Source organism: Octodon degus, unplaced genomic scaffold (genome assembly GCF_000260255.1).
Source record: "Octodon degus isolate 3935 unplaced genomic scaffold, OctDeg1.0 scaffold00012, whole genome shotgun sequence".
NCBI lineage: Eukaryota > Metazoa > Chordata > Mammalia > Rodentia > Octodontidae > Octodon > Octodon degus.
Window position 1 is genome coordinate 11,052,833 of NW_004524588.1, and position 12,889 is coordinate 11,065,721.

At 39.2% G+C, this 12,889-nt stretch overlaps 1 protein-coding gene and 1 pseudogene across 3 annotated transcripts in view; one reads left to right on the top strand and one right to left on the bottom strand.

The window, feature by feature from the left end:
- Alg9 (ALG9, alpha-1,2-mannosyltransferase) overlaps positions 1 to 10,204 on the top strand; it is a 101,258-nt gene extending 91,054 nt beyond the window's left edge. For 2 of the 3 annotated variants that reach the window (XM_023709549.1, XM_023709551.1), the window contains one exon: positions 6,514 to 6,652. In XM_023709549.1, coding sequence (XP_023565317.1) covers positions 6,514 to 6,558 — 45 coding nt within the window. In that variant the 3' untranslated portion in view covers positions 6,559 to 6,652. Of the gene's footprint in view, positions 1 to 6,513 lie in introns of all 3 variants that reach the window. The other variant, XM_012513582.2, reaches the window with a different exon arrangement.
- LOC101570880 lies at positions 324 to 698 on the bottom strand (annotated as a pseudogene).
- Positions 10,205 to 12,889: the final 2,685 nt, after the last annotated feature.

The window sequence follows — 12,889 nt, forward strand, 5'->3', positions numbered from 1 at the left end:
TATTAAATGGCTAGAATACAGCTTGTAATGGCATTAATATATGTAATATATAAATACAAGTTTACTCTTTAGACAACAAAAGTCAGAAGGGACTGCATGGTTTATAAAGTAGTTTAACTTATATGTAGTCAGTAAAATTCAAGTATCGTCATACAAGGGCAGGCAATTAAAAGACTCAAATCAAATGCTCCAAAAACAAAGACCTGAAAATAAAGGCTGAAAACTTTGTTTCTTCCTCTCATGTACATGCCTAAACAATTACTGTAGAAAATAGTTATGTATGGTTTCCAAAAATCACACAATTTCAGAAAGAACAAAAGGTGTCAAGACCCACAGTTTGCTTCATCAAATGCTTTTCAAGCTCGTTTCATTTCTTCATTCATAGTAAGCAAGTCTTTAACCCTAGCAAACTTCCTTGGGTCCTTTTGACTGAGGAAGACTATACCTTCGACTTGTACTCAACCCAATGTCCACTGTCTTCTAATGGACATTGCCTTGTGAATCATCTCAGTGATAAAATCTATGACAAGGTCTTCAAGAATATCCACTGACTCAGTACATGGATTCTGATCATCATCAAACCCATATATCATACATGATAATTCTTTAGAAAAAAGTCTCTTTGTTTTACCCTGTCCACCTTCAGCACCTCCAATTTCATTTTCCTCCTCAAAGGTAGGATCCTCTTCATCTGCCATCCCATCAGACAGCACAATTACAGACCATTTTTTGCTTTTGAAGAATTCAAAGTTAATGTCATTAAAATATCTGCCTATTAGTTTTTACGCATCATTATAAATAACATATTTGGTTTACTTTTATGTATATTTTGGATTTTTGTTAAATGGAAAACTAAGTTGTTTGCATAAATATATAATATATACATAATAAAATACATAAGTTGGTGTATAGTAAAAATGAAAGTCCTCTGCTATACTATAGGGCAGTGATTGCAAACCTTTTAGCACTTCCAGTGATACAGAGCACTATAACACGTGTGTTCGCCATCGCGGTCAGGATTTAAATAGTTTTGTTTTAATTGATACTGCTGATGACTGTGCATGTTTACCTTTTTTTTTTTTTTTTTTTTTTTTTTTTTTTGAGATAGGGTTTTGCTATGCAGTTCAGACAGGACTTAAACTCACTATCTAGTCCAGGTTGTCCTCAAACTCACAATAGTCCTCTTGCCTCAGCCTCCCCAGTGTGGGATTATAGGCATGCAGTAGTATACCTGGCTTAGGTTTACATTTTCCCTGGCAGGATATTTCCTAATTCCTTTCCAGTGTTTGATACTGTCAGACTTTTTAAATTTCTGTCAGTGCTGGTAAGGGTGAATATCATTCCATATGTTGACCATTTGCATTTCTTTATTAATTTATTTTGTCAAAAGATATGACAGGGATTTCTGTGTCATAAAGATTCTTTTATGTGCTTTCCTATTGAATTGGTTATCTTCTTAACTGTAGGAATAGTTTATATACTCTAGATTTTTTTTTAAGATCAGGAAAATTTATTGGAGAATGAGAATGGGGAATAGGAATAGCTCCTGAGAGATAGGAAGGGTCCTGAGTGGGCTGCCAATAAGCCTACCTCTCAAATGAATTTTATAGAGCAAAATCATGAGGCAGCTACAATGTGGGTCAAAATTATGATCAACCGTAAGATTGCAAGTATAATTGCTCAGTATTGATCCAATGGTAACAAGGGTACATGAGTGACATCATTAACCGTGGTTGGCCTTGCCTTTAATCTTAGCAGTCTCAATCTTAGTCCTAGTCTTAGTAAATGGGAGAGGTTGGCCCACCCCTAATGACAGTAATTGGTATGTCATGACAAATAGTATATATTTAGAAGACCAGAATGACAGGCATTCCAAGTGTGACCCTACCATTACACATTGCTTTCTTCAGTGTAGTTGCTTAGTGCACAGGTATCAGCATATATAGTTAGTCAGGGTGAGAATCCTACCAGTTAACTGCTAGTTTCAAAAATCTGAAGATTCTCAGGATCATTACCTTACCCATCTTGTGCATATAAATGTATGACTTCGCCTCTGTCATGTTTCCTAGCTTTTCTCCTTGCCCTGTCTTTGTTGTTTAATCCTTAAGTTCTTGCTTTCCTTTTAATTGTGTTATACCTTTCTATATTTCTTTTGAGTTCTTACACTAGGGAGACTGTACAATATTTACACATGTGGGTCTAGTTTATTTCACTTATGTCTTCAAGTGGCATCCACTTAAATGTAAAGGCTTCAAGTTTATCATTCATTATAGCTGAGTAACACTCCATTGTATAAAAATACCACATCTTTTTCATCCATTCCTCAGGTGATGGGCATCTTGGTTGTTTCTAAGATTTGGCTATCACAAATTGTGCTGCAAGAGGTGCACATATATCACTATGATATGGCTTTTTCAGTTCCTCCAGGAAAAGTCCCAGTAGAGGGATAGCTGGTTTAAAGGGGATTTCCAGTCCTAGTTTTCTAAGGAGTCTCCATACTGATTTCCATAACGGTTGCACCAGTCTACACTCCTACCAGCAGTGGAGAAGGGTTCCTTTTTCCCCACAGCCTCTCCAACATTTGTTGTTGGTTGATTTCTTTATGATAGCCATTTTTTCTGAGGGGTCCACCCCTAATGAGACAATGGGAAATCCCAAAAGGGTGAGAAGGACAGATGTGAAACTAGCCATTGTGACTTTAACCTTTAGTGTGCCTCCAGTCACAGTCCTCCTGTTGGATTGTCGTCTTTTGCACTGACTCCCTTGAGGGCCCAGCTGTGTCGACTACCTAGTATATTTCTACCTAACTTAGCTATCTATATATAATATTCCCCCCTCTGAAGAAGAATCCCTAACGCAGTTAGGGGAGAAGAGGCATAGTTTCCATCTAGCTGCTTCAAGCTGAGAAGGGTCAGCATAGGAGAAACTATAGTCGGTGGCCTTCTTGTGAGCTGGTCTAATGGACCTCAGAAGTCATGTTGTGGTTCAGCAGTTAGGATCCCTCTTTACAAGAATTATCTGGTAGATCCTGGAAAAGGAGTCTGGCATGTTTGTCATTGTTCCATCTGCATGATCACTTGGGATTTGGCAGCCTCTAGGCAAGAATAAACACATTTTTCATGAAATTAGAGTGTGTATAATCAAAGTGTGAGCACTAGAATAGAAAGGCAGATTGGGGAAGAGCGACGTTTGCATACTGTACAGGTATTAATTCCCCATTTTGTGCATTACAAATAGTTTATCCCAATCTATCTTTTGCCTTTCTGTTAGCTTGCCATTTGTACTCAACAGTCATGCAGAGCGGCCCCTCTTCCATTTTAGTGCATCTAGTAGTTTGATGATGATTGCGTCCTTTGTCTGGCCCAGGGTAGTCTTCTGAAATACCTCTGGAACCCCGGCAGGATCTGTCAGTGTACCTGGAAAGTAGTCCTCACCAGTGACTGCGTTGGTTTAATGGACCTTTGTTTCTTTTCATAATTTTTAGTTATTTTATAAATAACTTACAAAAATAAAAGAATAATGAAAACAACCATAATTTTAAATGATATGCTTATTTTTATTGTGAATATATGTACAGACTACCCCCAAAATGTATCTGCATTTCAGTAGTTTATCATACTAATAAATACCTGAAAGCTGATGAGTACCACTGTGAGCACCTCTTCTAATTTTAGAGGCCAAAGGCAACATGTACTAATCTCATGATGTCTCAGTAAATTTAGTGTTACAATATTTACACAAGTTTTTCTTTTCCTGATGCATACGTTTTTGGGGCCCACTTACCACTTCTTGAGTTTGAGGAATTTCATCTAGTTTATAGCTGTCTGAAAACCCATAGTCTGAAATTTTGCTAATACAATCAATGTGATCATCACCATTAGAGTCTGTTCTGTCACTCTTCTCTTTGTATTCATCTTCTGATATATTTAAGAATTGTGACATCTTCCTCTCGAATTTCTTTTATTTGTCTTTGTAGATGGAAAAAATTCTTTAAAGCTTCTGTATTCTGAACTGTGTTGAATAAATAGATATAGTGCTTCCAGTCATGTGTACCATATTAAATAATGGTCTAGTTCTTGGGGTATAATAAGAAACCCGAAAGACAATGCAGTAATGATGTCCAACCTCATTATTGCATTAACATTTTCAGTAATTCTATCAAATGTCTTGTATAGTCTTTGCTTTTAAAGCATAATTGTACATAACAAGATAAAGAAAAATGTGCTTGTCTAGTAGCGTGTGTGTGCCCCTGGGTTCCAACTGTAGCACTATACAACGGAAACAACAAAATCTGGAAAAGTAAGACTACCAAGATCTGATAATGTAGCTTAGATTTATTCTAAAAATAAGTTATAGATCCATTTGATAATTGCCAGAATTGATCTTATTTTATTTTTTAAAAATAGTATAAGTTCTCTTTATTCTTTTAGAAGAAACTAAAAAGAATAGAATTATCAACTGGGATACTTCTTAAATATTTTTTTTAAAAAAGTGCTTTAAAGAGAAAGTTAAAGTTGGGTTCAGTGGGTGCTGATGTCACACCGAGGGCTGAGTTGCACCGGACATGTACAGACTGTGTTAATGAAGCCATCAGCAGGAGCGATACTTAGGCTTTTATAGGAGTTTGGTCTGGTGCATGTCTCTCTGTTCCAGCCATTACCTTATCTGTGTAGCAGGGCCAAAAGGAGTAATTTAACTTCTTTTGGTGTGTGGTAGGCACTTCTTCTACTTGTTTGTTCTCTTTGTATGAGCCTAGCTTTGTCTCTGTGTGCTCTTCTCCCAGCTTCTGTTCTCTGTCAGAACCCTAGAGCAGTTAGCTGGGGAAGTGCAGTGCATCTCTGGGGGGCGCAGGACACTGCCAGCATCCCAGTTGGGAAGTGGCATGCTTGCCAAGCACGATATCATTGTGTACAGGCGTTGCAGGAGTTTGCCAAACTCAGATGTAAGTTGCCAGTACAAATGCCACGCTGCCATGACATTTCCAAGTTTAGAATTCGGAGAAGGACTGGCACTAGCACACCCCTCAGCTGTCTCATTTAGGGCAGCAATAACTGGGCCAACTTGGGAATTTCAAACGCAGAAGTGAGATTTAGGAAGCAATACTTCATGTAGAACTTGAAGCTATCACTATAACTTTTTCTGGGATTGAGAAAGCCATTTAGCCATTTAGGGCATCTGAGAACCTGTTTCTGGGGTGCAGAGTAAACCATCGTGATTAAGCATACAGACTCTAGAATAAAACTGGGAATTAAATGAGACCCTGTTCACTTACTCTCTGCTTCTGCACAAGTTTTAGCTAATTAAAAGTTTTGGGCTGGGAATAAAGCTCAGCAGCACAAGCACCTGCCTGGCAAATGCAGGGCCTTGAGTTCAAGTCCCAGTACCAAAAAACGTTTCGACTTTTGACTAATTTTAAGCCCCAGTTTCCCACCTATGAAACAAGGAAAAATCTAATGTGGTGCCACATACTTATAATCCCAGCACTTGGGAGGCTGAGGCAGGAAGATCACAGCAAATGTGAGGCCAATCCGAATTTCATAGCAATACCTTATCTAAAAAGAAAAAATAAGAGATAATAATATCATTCTCACCATCTGATAATCATAGATTAAATAATATATATAAAAGCAAAAGCACTTAGCATATTCTTCAGAAACTCATGAGAAATTTATGTTTTCAGTTATTCTCTTATTTTTAGTGATAAGTAGATAGAATTCGCCAGGGATATGTTGCCGTAACATGAGTTTGTGCGTTGACTCTCCCTGGCTTGGTCATTAGTAGAATACTCTGCACGGGCCCCAAGACTTACTTGTCTTTTCCTGTTTATGGAAATTTAGACCTGGAGTCAGGGTCCTGGAGCATATGCCATCTCTAGTCTCTTAGGTGCAGAAACCATTTGTGTGTTATTTCATCTCTGCTGGTATGCGGTCTACTTCTGTGATCCCATTCATTTGGGAGGCTGAGGAAGGAGGATGGCAAGTTCAAAGCCAGCCTAGACAACTTGGGGAGACCCTAGCTTAAAATAAAGAGGACTGAGGATGTGGCTCAGTGGCATAGCATTTCCCTGGCAAGTGCCAGGCCTGGGTCCAACCCAGTACTCCAAAAGCAAGCCTTCCAGGAATAGCAGCCCTTTCACTGACCTAGGACTTTTCTATGGCACATTCTGATGCAAAATGAAGACCTAGAGCTATTTTGAAGGATGTGCTTTGACTTTCTGGGGAGAGTTTGTTGTGTTGTTTTTTCTTTTTGTTGTTGTTTTGATGGTACCAGGGATTGAACTCAGGACCTTGCGCTTGCCAGGCAAGCACTTATTACACTGAGCTATCTCCCTAGCCCTGGTTTTCATTTTGGCTTGGGGAACTTGGTCTTAAGTTGTCTTTAGTGATCCAGTATCCAATAGCAGCCTTTTATGTGCTGCTTTCATAAAACATAATCTTCCCAGTACCTGGTGTTACTTTCATTAGTAAGTTCTCCCAAATAGTAACGTTCTTCCTCGCTGCCCTTGTTTTTCAGATCTTCAAGGCTCCTGCGGGCATTTTATGTCCCCTTCTTGTCTGATCAATATACAGTATATGCAAACTACACCATCTTCAAACCCCGGAAAGCAAAGCAAGTCAAGAAGAAAAGTGGAGGTTAGCAACATGTTCGTGGCCTCAAAGGACAACCATCTTGTTACCTAGCAGTTCTGCTGCCGACTCCCTCCAACTCATCACCTATAGTATTTTTAATAAAGGTCATCTGACATGAATAGAGCAATCTGGGTCTTTGAGCTAGGCCAGGTGTTCTCTCAAAGTCTAGTCAAAGTTACATTCGCTTCGGTGTCTCTTTTCTGCATGTGAACTTTGCAGATAGGCAGGACAAGGCCCTAAACCACAGACAGATATAGTGCTACACATCTCATTGTCTTGTTTTGTTTTTTTCTGTTTAATTATTTATTAGACCGAAGAAGAGCAGAACCAGCTTATAGGAAGATTTGAAAATTCCTGGACTGGATAGCTGTGTTAACTGTCCACACTGTGGCTGGGCATCTGAGAACCAGCCAGCCTCTCTCAGGCCCCACAGGCTTCTCCACCAAAGCTATCCACAACTTCTAGCAGACTTCATGGTTCAAATCCTAGTGCTGAAAATGAGCCCAGCCTCCTTGCTAACAACGCATCCTTTTTCACCTCCAGCAAGACTAAGCTTCGGTAAAGCACTTCACAGGACCAAGCCCCTGTCCTGTCTGGGGTGATCTCAGGAAAAAGGCAACCATTTGAGGAACTGTGACTTAATTTTATTATATAGGATGCCTTTAATTTCCACTTTACTTCCTTTACCACCAACTTCCACTGTATGGGTATCTTACGTTTTTCTTTTGAGTTTTGGCATGCTGTATCTTGAGTTCCTGACTCCACTGTGTAAAGCATCAACAGACTAACATATAGTAGGGCATTTGTAGAGAAATTAATTCTATCAGTTGGTAGATTTGGATGACATCACATTTTAAAATAATGTGTTCTGAGGCCATTGCTGAGAAAGTTAGGAGTTTTCTTTTTTAAAACAATCCTAGTGAAAAGGACCAGTGTATATTTATACTTTTTTTTCAGTTCTGTGTCAAGGCACATCCCACATGGGGTGCTTCTCATCAAATAGGCAAGGAAAAGGACCATTAAAATGTAACAGGCACATACTACTTCCCTTTATTTACAGTATCTCACAATTTACACAGCACTTGCAGTCTCACTTGACTGTCACAATCACAATGCAAAGTAGACAACAGGTCATTTTATCCCCACTTTACAGATGAGAAAGCAGGCTAAAGACAGGAAAGTGATTTGCCCATGGACCCACAGCCAGTAAAGAACTAGGACCTAGAACCTAGGTTGCTTAATTTCTCATCTAGCTTGGAAGGATGATGAAGTTGACCAGAGATCTGACTCATACTGTAGCTTTCTATTTCAAAACACAACTTTACATGTTTTGAGTTCATTGGAGCCTCAAATCTTCCTGTGTATTAGTCCATCACCACAGTGCTGCATAATATAATCAGGCTTTGGCAGGAAGGTTCCTGTGCAGCCAGAGGACCCAACTGTCTGGACTATCCCTGTCATTCCTCTCGGGTTACTTTAGAGGTGCCTTATTTCCCTAAGGATAACTATTTCTAGTGTCTGAAAATAGGATGGATCTATTTTTCAGAATTTTCTATCTTTCAACTTTCAAAGAGAAGGACTTTCCAATAGGGACATACCCTGAGAAGGGAAGGGAAATAATAATGAGACAAATGGGTGGTTACTGTAGAAAAACTTTCTTCTTGGGATCCTCTCTAAATATTATTATTTTTTTTATGTAAGGAATATTCGGAGCTGGATTTAAAGCATTGGAAAGGTGATAGGTCCAGACAATACAGAACAATAATTGAAAGTAAACTGGAGCCCCACGTCTTAGAAAAATTTCTAGCTTTTGCTTTTTGATACTATTGGTTAATGTTTTCCAAAGCAAATAGTGGGTTTATGATCTGATTACAGGGCAGAGGACTATAGGTGAAGCATCTTCCCTTTTTACAGTAACATACTGTCCTTCACAGCAGGACAAAACCTCTCCTTTTTGTAGGGATAAGTAAGAGTCCAGTAATGGAAGTCGATGAAGGGTTGTGGTTGTCTAATCGGACTGCTACAGTACTGAAAGTCTACCAAAGCCCACTGGTAGAGTATGTTCTCGGCATCTGTGAGGCCCTGGGTTTGGTATCCAACAAACATGGATGTGCACATGCGCACACGAGCACGCACGCAGAGCGTAGTATAGTGCTGATTGTGTTATCTTGCTTGTTTGAAAAAATAAAAGGTCCCTGAGCAAGAACTTAATTATAGCATAAAAAGGATTAATACAGGACTTCCTTGGAATGTCAGTTCCTATCCCTTGGAAAACCTCAATTTTGGTTTTCTTTGTTCTTGATCTCTTTAGTAAAAAGAACACAATAAATCACAAGATACTGTGCCAAGTGCTATAGGTAAGGGATATAAAAATCAATGGTTTTTGTTGTGAAGGTGTTTTTCATGTGACAGTTTAAAAACAAAAAAATTTCCATCTCTTAGCATTACTAGGAGGTTAGCTCTGTACAGAAATGGGTTTCAAAACACCTGTTCAGAGTAGCATTTTTCTTCCAAAGAATCGATGTTTGGCATGAGCTACTTTGCCCGCCGTAAGTACATAAGGTACTTCTTACTACATAGTCTGTAGGGCACTGAATTAGGAAGTAGAGATGATTCAGAGTACCCTTTCATTATGGGCTCAGTGTGGGAGTGGGTACACTTGGCAAACCTGGCATTCTCTGATCTCCAGCTCTAAGCAAGCCTTATCTGAACCCAAATCTTGTGACATCGAGTAGCATTATGAACCAGTCTGTATGGCAGGCCTCTATTATCAAAATTTACTTCTCATAGGTAGGTGTCATCTGATAAGACAGGCCATTTTGATTTCTTGAGATAACCACAGAAAACTGCAGCCTATATTCCTAAATGTAGGAATTGAAGTTTAGAAGCAGACTCATTGTTTTACAATTAAGGTGGCTCTTGATCCCAGTCACCCACTGAAGTCCTTTCTCCTCGTTTGATGTTCTGGGAAAGAATTCTGAAAACCTTGTGTGATTCTGCACACAAGATGAAGGTAACCCTTTCACTAATGGCAGTCCTTTATTGTGTTTTACCTTTCCTGGAGTATATGGAAATAAGAATCCGCTGTCATTGTACACTCTGCTAGCCAGTACCAGGCAGCTCTGCTTTTTAATTTGGTTAATTTTATTTTCTCTAGAGAGGAAAAAGAGGCAAATTAAATCTTTGTCTCCAGAGACATAGCAAAGCTCATGTGTTAATTCATTCTCATGCTCTTACATTAAATGCCTTGAGTAAGTGGATAATGGACTGGGCTCAGCTTTAATTTTTAATTGATTTTTCATCAGAAAGATCAAACTTTCTGGCATTGTTTGATATGGCATTGTTAGGAGTTCAGAAGCTCTCTTACATCTGTAAGTCTGAATGTTGCCTTTAATTTGTCTAAAATCATGTGATTTATGGTGCAAATGAAATCAGGAAGCACTATAATGTTGAAGCAAGTGTATTATCCAGTTCATTTGTCTTTCTGATCTTTGTGCTTTATTCATGTGTCAGTGTTTATATTACATATTGTATTTTCTGTGAAAGAGAAAGTTGAATAAATCTTGGCAGTTTGATTTTTCTTTTAAATCTTTGTTGTAGATTGGAAGATGACAGAGTTCAACGGCTGCTTCCCCTGTTCTCACCCTGTAGTACCTTGCCTCCTACAGGCCAATTATCCTAGCACATTTATTCTGAAAATTTTAGGAAGAAGCCTTTGGAAAACCCAATGAGGATTAGTTTTATTTTACCTATGGAAAAACCATGCACAAGTAGGAATTACTTAATATTTGAATATAATATTGAAAAGAGGTGAAGTTCTTAGATATATCTTACATGGATTGAGAATCTCTTCTCTGTGAAAGTAGTTTCATACTTTCATATAACTGGGAATCCTGATCCAGTTATATCTGCATAATTTGCATAATTTCTCCCTTTGTTGGGAGTTATTAGGAGGACTGAAACTTTTTTGTTTTAATCAATGAGTTTCTAGCATTATTGCTATACTTTCCACCTTACACTCAATTACCTCTAGTAGGTATCTGGTTTTGTACCATTAGGACCAAAATGACCTTGATTCTTTTGTTGTTGTTGTTAATAATGATGCATTTTTTAAAAATTTATAGTGTCTTTTATATCTTATTTTAAAAATTGTTGCCTAAAGCAGTATCAGGGTTTCCCTTATATTTTCTACTGGAGTTCCCCAAGGTTCATGCCCTTTTTCTTGCTCTGATTTATCTCTCTCATGTTATTTTAGAGAAGGGTACCTTTAGTTCCAGGAGGGAGAAGCTCAGTGTTTTCAAAGGGAAAACTTCTTCCTTTCTAGAATGTCATGCTTTTCTCTGTTTATCTGTTATTCTGCTTTTGGAGCTGTATCTCAATCTCTGTCTCTGTCTGTCTGTCTCTCTCTGTCTCTGTCTCTGTCTCTGTCTCTGTCTCTAATGTATTTAGTATAGGATCTGTAGGGTCTCACCACACAGATGGGACTTGTAGTGATCCTCCTGTTTTCAGCCTCCCAAGTGCTGGGGTTACAGGTGCACACCACCCTGCCCAGGCTCAGTCGCTGTCTCAGCGTGCCCCCAAGGCGCGGCTGGTACTGCAGCCAGGGAATCAAACCCCAGTCCCTGCCTCTGTCTAAGCAGGCTCTTTAGTCCGCTGAGCTATCTATCTGGCCCTGTATCTCTCTTTCAAGAAGCTTTTCTAGATTCAGACCTCTGTTATTTTTTCCTTTTCTAAATTATTTTTGAGCACTAAGTGTCTTTACAGAAAGCATATAATCCCAATGCTTAACTTTAAACCTGTCTTCCCAAACAATTTTTAGCGTGTCTCGGGCAAATGCCATGCTGCACTTATGTGCATTCCCAGTGCTTCACACAGAGTTCTGAACACTGGTCATGTATGTGTTTGTTGACAATGAAGTAAAAAGTTAAGATACCTCAAACTAATATATAGCTGTTGGCCTCAATTTGGCATGGATTCTTAGATCACGAAAATACAGCAGTTTGTGAAGGAGCTTAATATGCGCATAGCTTAGCAATTTTGCTGAAGTATGTGGGCTTCTGCCCTAACGTAGATTCTGCAGAGTAGCCTCTGAAGAGAGGGTTCTGTTGTTGAGTATCTCTATTACTTGATGTTAGAAAGTCAGACCTAGCACAGGAGACCTTTTGAATAAACCTGACTCAAGAAGGCCCTTCCTGCAGTTGCGAAGAGTGCTTACCCATCTGTTGCGCTGCCAGAAAAAGTACGTCTGGTTGCACGATGACTTTGCAGTCATATATTTCGGTTGAATAATAGTAGAAAATGACATTTTAAAATGGAAAGTTGGACCAGTTTGATGGCGCACACCTTTAATCCCAGGGCTTGGGAGAGGCAGGAAGGAGGCTCTCTGTGAGTTCGAGGCCAGCCTGGGCTACAAATGAGTCCAAGGCCAACCTGAGCTGCATAGTAAGTAAAAGTCAATCAGTCAATCAGCTGTTTTGTTTCTTCATCTGTGGAGTTCAGTGTAGACTTGATATTTAAACTACATAATCCAGAAAATTTGATAAATGAAGGAAATTCAGCTTGGGGATAAGATTATGGAGATTATATAGCTATATATGATGGCAAACTCGAAATTTCCTATTGTCTGTTTGTAAAATAATTAGCATGGGGTAACTTAGTAGTCTAGTTTAAGTAGTATTTTTACCTGAGAATGAGTTTTGCTTGCTTGGTCACTTGCTTACTTTATTTAAAATTTGATACAGGGTCTCTCTATGCAGTTCACCCTTGTCGTAATCCTTCTGTCTCAGCATCCCCAGGGGTAACAGGGCCAGCATGGCATGCAGTACTAGGGATCGAACCCATGTCCTTGTGCTTGCCAGGCAAGTACTTAGACCACCAAGCTATCTTCCCCAACCCCTTTTTTTATTTCCTTAACATTCACAAGATAGGTAGAAATTTATGTTTTTGTTTCTTCTAATTTCTGGATTTACTCTGTCATTCCATGCTTCGAGATAGAAGTAAGAATCAGGTAACTTCTTGATGGTCCTTGCAGTGAAGTAATGTACTTTCCCGATTTCTCTTGGCTGCTTTTTTCTGAGTGTGTTGATTCCAGATATCACCCACCTTGGAAGGGCTCCTCGATCTCCACTTGCCGCAGGAAAAGTATTCGGTGCTTGGTGTTGGTGCCCCTTGGTTTGTCATTTTACCTCTTGTTTCCCAAGTTTTCAGATGTGAAGGGTTTGGGCTGTTGACCAGCAGCTTCAGCAGCGTTGTGTTCAATG